General features: G+C 49.6%; 1 protein-coding gene across 1 annotated transcript in view; it reads left to right on the forward strand.

Moving 5' to 3' along the window:
* Positions 1–759, forward strand: part of LOC101627920 (arylacetamide deacetylase-like 3) — a 12,578-nt gene extending 11,819 nt beyond the window's left edge. The window contains exon 3 of the mRNA XM_004679331.1: positions 9–759. Within this exon, the coding sequence (XP_004679388.1) occupies positions 9–759 (751 nt within the window). The remainder of the gene's footprint in view (positions 1–8) is intronic.
* The last annotated feature ends 5,750 nt before the right edge of the window (positions 760–6,509 follow it).

A 6,509-nucleotide genomic window follows, 5' to 3' on the forward strand; every position in this document is an offset into this window, starting at 1 on the left:
CAAGGTAGGTTTCCGGTGCTGGTGAGAGATTCCATCTGCGCCACCATCCACTTCCTGAGGTCCCTGAAGCTGTACGGGGTGGATCCAGCCTGCGTTGTGGTTTATGGTGACAGCTTGGGAGGAGCGATAGCAACTATAGTGTGTCAAAACCTCTTGGACTATCCAGATCTACCGAAGATCCGCGCCCAGGTCCTTGTCTACCCTGGTCTCCAAGGTATTGATTTCCAGTGCCCGTCGTATCAGCAGAACAAGAACGTCCCGTTGCTCAGCCTGGACTTCGCTTTCCTCTGTTGGAGCAGCTACCTGAGCATCAACCTCGCCTGGAAGAGCATCATCCTGCAAAATGCGCACTTGCCCCCTGCAGTGTGGGCAAAGTATCAGAAGTGGCTGGGCCCAGACAACATCCCTGAGAGGTTTAAGCAGAGGGGGTACCAGCCGAAGACCCCTGGGCCCCTGAATGAGGATGCCTACCAGGAGTGCCTCCTGGCTCTGGATGAGATGGTCTCGCCCCTGATCGCCTCTGATGACGTGGTGTCGCGGCTCCCGGAAACCTGCATTGTCAGCTGTGAGCACGACCTTCTCCGGGACCACTCGCTGCTGTACAAGAAGAGGCTGGAGGACCTTGGTGTCCCGGTGACCTGGCACCACTTGGACGACGGCTTCCACGGGGCGCTGTCCTTCCTGGACATGCCCTTCTTCAGCTTCCCCTGTGCCTGGAAGATTCTGGATGCCACGGTCCGCTTCATAAATGACTTGTAACCTGCCCCCTTGGCGCTGAGAAAGCTGGTGAGAACCTGCATCTGGCGGGTTCTCCCCAGGTTAGCATGTGCTCTCTGGTGTGGTCGTGGGTGATGCTGTGCTCTCAGGAGGGTGTCAGTTTTGCCTACTGCTTGCTGCGGAGTCTAGAACACCATGTGAACTTTTCTGATGTGAGGGAGAACAGCAGGAGATGGTGGTGGTGGTGGTGGTGGTTATGTGGTCTCCTACTTTGTTCATTTTGGACCAACTGAGGCCAGGACTCTCAGTGGTCAGGAGAGTGTATGAGCATGCAAGACTGCCAGGCCCCCTGGTGGAGAATTCTGTCTGTTCATGCCACTCCTGGCTCTGGGCATGCCCTTCATGGAGCTTGGACAGTGCTAGGAGCAACAAACCTTTCCCTAAACGGGTGGTAATAGGAGGGTGGATGAACATCAGTACTCAGTCTGCTACAGAAAGGAGCTGAGTCCGCCTCAGTCAAGGAACCAGGAAGAGCAAGAGGCCAAGGACTGTCAGCAAGTTGACCAACTGTCCCCTAAGGAAAAAAATCCTTTCAACGGATGACCCAGTCGTGAGGCAGCCAGTGCAGTCTTCTGAGGCTGCTCCTGGGTGACCAGCAGCTGTTCTAGGTAGCAATCCAATCTCCTGCAGACAGTGCAAAGCAGGCTTGTCTCCATCACATGTTCCAAGTCTAAGGGTTTGCTTGGTGCTTTGTCAGTTCGTTTTCTTTTTTATATAATCCATAAACAGAGAAACCATTCCACCACTGCCTTTTGTCTTCTGTCTTATTTCACTCAGCACAATCACCTCAGTCCATCTATGGAATCCCACAGGCACAATTTTACCCATTTCTCTCCTTTCCTATTTCATCTCAACCTTTCTTGCAACCTATTCAAGAGGTCCAGGGAATACAAAGGAACATCCAGGCAGGGCAGCCACAGGTTTTGTTCAAATTTGCCACCTGCTGTGTTCCTCACATGAATTCTACAAGATGGATATTCTTAAATCCTGTTGCACATGGGGAAACTGAGGCCCAGAAAGACAGATAACAATCCCCAGTTCATGTCTCCTTCCAGTGAGGCTCACACCAGCTGGTTGAATGGCATATCCCTGGAGATGGTTGTATGTGGGGGGGGGGGATTGCGGTGGCTCAGTTCTCACCTCCAGCTACCACCCCCCACACTTTCTACCACAGTCTGTGTCCCACTAGCCCAGCACAGTAGCTACTGTCTTCCCATCACTTGGGTTAAAGGGAAAGACAGTGGCACCACAGGGACTGTACTGGGAGTTTTCCATCTCATGGGGTGTCAACCCAAGGGGCTGGGAGAGTCAAGTCCTTTCCCCTCTAGTTTCTTTTGATTTCAGGACATCTGAAAGACTTGGTTTTGGTAACTGTGGGCCCCCTGGGGAATGCACAGCTGAGAGATGACACAGCCGCTCTTGGAAGATGACACACCCACTCACTTTTAAGCCCAGACATGCCTAGAGTGTTTTCTCGGTGAATTCCCAGAGCCTCCCTGCAAAGACCTGCCATGTACAAGGCGAGCCCCATCTGATAGGGACAATGAACTGTACCCCTAGGCCAACAGACAAGTGAGACCAAGTCACAGTAAAGGCAAAGTGGTAACATGGGCAAAAATCAGTCTCTGCCACTCTTCACCCCACTTCCCTTTCAGTGTGCTTCTTGGGGTACTCCTTATCAGCACCCCAGGATCTCCTTGCCTTTATGACCCCAAACCAGATCCCTTCTCCTCCTGCTCACTGCTGTTCTCTCCTGTTATGCTTGGGTAGGTGGCAGCTAGCCCAAGCCAGGCTCTGCTGCAGTGACAAACACCCCAGCAACGGCCTCTCCTATACCGCATCAAACCGCTCACTGCTGCATGTTTGCTCCTCCGGGTCCTAGGTCACTAAGGAGCTGCTCTTGAGACGCCTCCCATCTCATGGTAGGGGGAGAAGGCGCGTGGTGAACTGCATCCTGCCTGCCACCCCACTCCATGTCTGCTCATCACATCCATTCAGCTTCATCCACCAGAATAAGTCAAATGGCCAAGCCAGATGGTCCCCCTGTGGGGGAGGAAGGTATTTCTGGGCAACAGTACAGCTTACCACTCTCTCAGTCACATTCCCACTGCCATTCCCTTCCAAACTAATGTTAAATTATATAAATGATGTGTAAGTCACAGTCTTCTTTTAAGTAAAACTTCAAAATCCCAGAGATAAAGCTAAGACCCCCTTCTCTCAACATTATCCCCTTTAATCTGGGTGTCTGGGTGGATCTTCTGTTACCTTTTTTTTTGCACACGTGTGTGCAAGCATAATATGCATTGTGGCCTCTTTCTCTGACTTTATGCACAGATATGTACACACGGAGTATTGTTTTGTGGATGACTTTGCCATGTATTGTTACACAAAAGATGTTCTCCTATGCATGTTGTACCATCTGACTTTTCCCATTCAACATTGTATCACAGAGACCTAGCCTCATAAACAATACAGATTTAGCTTACACTTTTTAGTGAATATGTAGTATTCCACAGAATGGCTATCTTACAGTTTTTACCTGTTTCTCCACTAATGGATACATCTGGTCTCTTTCCAGTTTTTCATGGTGACAAATCCGAGGAACTCTCTGCACATCTCCTTCCTTCTGCAATTGTGATTCTCTACAACAGATTAAAAAAGTGCTGGCTGCATACATTGTAAAAATGTATGCAACCATTCCCTCTCCTAAAAGCAGATCTCAGTAGGAAAAGTTATAACCATTAAAGCAAAAAGAAAATCAATTAACTTGCAGTGGGCAGCGTGGGACCCAGTTGACCATGCACCTGTGTGTTTCAAAAGGAAAGTTCCTTAATTCAAGAAAATTTTTACCAGCAGCATCCCAGGAGCTGGGGCAGGTAATAATATCATAGCCTCTTTATCGCCCTCTAACAGAGCAAAGGACTCAGCAAAGTGATGTCTTACTGGGTTGGGTTTTCAGGGCAAGACACCCCATCCCAACATTTGACTCACTGTCTTGCAAATTGTTGCACAAGGTAAAATAGGTAAGACAATGCCTGTGTTCAGTTACAAAGAAACTCCTGTCACAGCAAAGAGCTCTCAAACCTCTTCTCCACTATGATACAGCAACTCCTGCCTATGTCATCATCATAACAGAATGATGGGACAGGTTTAATTTTAAGGTGAAGAGACACTTTTATATCTGTTTCTGCTGCCTTACAAGGAAAGCCCCTTTGAGGAGGAGAGGTGATGAGGGATATGTGGTCTGGAGCTGATCAGCAGCCCTGCATTCACTTAGCCGCCCATCCCTCAGTGTTCCTGCTTGAAGTTGGGGTATACCTAGCATAGGCTGTGCTCATGGGGCCTTTTCCAGCATGAGAGTTGACTTGGGTAGAGCATGCTGAATCATTGTTAGCTGCCTCCTCACCTGCTCTTTATCAGACACGGCTAAGGGGGTTCTCTAGAGATGCCCTAGCGGCCACATGGAACATGGGCCACATCATCAGGGAGAGGCACAACAAAGTACCCCCTAACCCCGTTACAGCAGCTACAACTAAAACCGAAAAATACAAGTGTTGGCAAAGATGTGGAAAAAGAAGTGTGTTGGTGGTGACAATGAAAATGGCACAACCTCTCTGGAATACAGCCTGGTGACACCAAGCCCTCCTGGCTGTACATTCAACAGATGAAAAGGGGTAGGTCAGACAATGCCCAGCAGCAGGAAGAGTAGCTTTATTTGCAATAACTAAACTGTAGAAGCCACAGATGAGTGGGTGAACCAAGTGCGGTCTGCACATCCAGCAAAGGAGCACTATGCGGCCAGAAAGAAGAGAGATTTTGCTTCAGGCTATGGTGTGGATGACCCGACAACACTGCACTAAGGAAAATGATCCAGACACAAACAGACAAAGACTAGGTGGTCTCATTTATTTGGGTGTCACCTCGCAGAGCATCAGTGCTGGGAGTAGTATGGGCAGGGAAAGATCACACAAAGTCCAAGCAGTTTGGAGCAATGAAACGCCCAGAGCGGCTACCCTGGAAGTGATGTGCAGCGCATCCAAAGGCGTGGTGTAGTCATCTGAATCAAGTACAGAGTTGGGCAAGTACCTAGGGAGTGTTCATGCTGGAGGTGTCCAAGTGAGGGGGTGCGTGATGGGGGTGTCAGCCAGGGAGGAGGACCAGGGGCTCTGGGCTGGGGGCTCTGCTGTCGCAGCGTGTTCTCTCTGCTCCCCACTCGTGCCCAACTTCCTGCTCATCCTCACAAGACAGGCGCTTCACCGAGCTTGCTGATGTGGCCATCACGTCTGCCCGCTGTTTTCCGCAGATACTATGTGCCTCAGACCAGGGCTTTTCTCCTTAGTGAGTTGCCTCCTGGCTGACTGGAGGTTTAGCTGACCTGCAAGAACTTAGCACCAAGACAACAGCCCCGAGAACAAGGCGGGCCAGGGGGTCACACATTTGGAATAGCTAAAAAAGGCAAACTCATAAAGACAAAAAGTAGAATAGAGGTTACCAGGGTGTGGGAGAGAAGGAATGTGTGTTGTTCTCTAATGGGACAGAGGTCCTGTCTGGGATGACAAAAAAATTCTGGAAGGCTGGAAGGCATGGGGTAAGAGCAGCAAGCAGCGCAATGAGAGGAAAGCAGTGGGAAGCCAGTTTGGCTTTATCTCACATACACCTCATGACCCAGCCTTCACACCCCTCGGTCCTCAGTATTCCAGGTGCCATCCCAAGAAACCACCAGTCACCAAGTTCATCATCAGCCACAATGGCAGCCACAGCAATCCAAATACTTCTTTCTCCCCCAACTACATACTGTTGTATTTTCTCCTTTAAACAAAACAACACATCACAACAGACTGACCGCAGAAGGCACTGATGTTGTTTTTAATCTGATGCCATGAAACATCCCACTCTGGGCACCAGATGATGTAGTCTTCGAGTCGGCAGGTTGAGGTGGGGTCCTTGGGTCCCCTCTTGGAAAGGTTTCTGCAGAGCTCCCTGCCAGCTGCACGCGGTGAGATTCCCCAGGGCACAGAAACGTCAGGCATGTGTAAGGAGCAGTTTTAGCAAAAAAAGGAACAGAAAAGAGAAGGACACCTGCACATACACAAGGGCCTCTCTGAAAGGGGAGGCCTGAGGACAGCAGCCTCCACAGAGGGAGGTTGGTGCAGAGAAGCCCCGGCAGGTGCAGGTCATGGACAAGCAGCAGGAGGCCGCTGAGTGGGTGGGGAGAAGCACCTGCACAGGCACAGGTGGCAGCAGGATGCTGCCGCTCTCTGGAGACAGTGCTGGGCTCAGCATCGCCTTCTGGGTAGGGAGGGTCCATCTCCTGAGTGGACAGTGTGCTCCTTAGCCCCCATGTCTCACCTTCAGGTGTGTGTTCTTGACATGCCCGCAGCCAACTGATAATTTCTGTAGCTGGATGCATGGCCACATTAGTTCTTCCCCCTCCCCCTGGATGACACAGATTCCTGACCTCATCGTATCCTTTCCAGTTTTTTTATTTTATCCTCCATCAGTCCCTTATTAGGTCACACATTAAAGAGAGTTGCAAAAACATAAATCCTGTTCACTAAATGTCCTGCTTTGGAGAACAGTTATTTTTCATTAACATTTAATTATGTTCATACATAATTAAACACATGCAATGTGCTTCTTATTTTCAATAAATCAGTAAACGTTGCTATATTCGCAAATAATTGACATAAGCAATTTTGATTTAAGTTTGACTTTAACATGATAAATACTGG

The sequence above is a fragment of the Condylura cristata genome, unplaced genomic scaffold (assembly GCF_000260355.1).
Source record: "Condylura cristata isolate star-nosed mole 26May11 unplaced genomic scaffold, ConCri1.0 scaffold00008, whole genome shotgun sequence".
Lineage (NCBI taxonomy): Eukaryota > Metazoa > Chordata > Mammalia > Eulipotyphla > Talpidae > Condylura > Condylura cristata.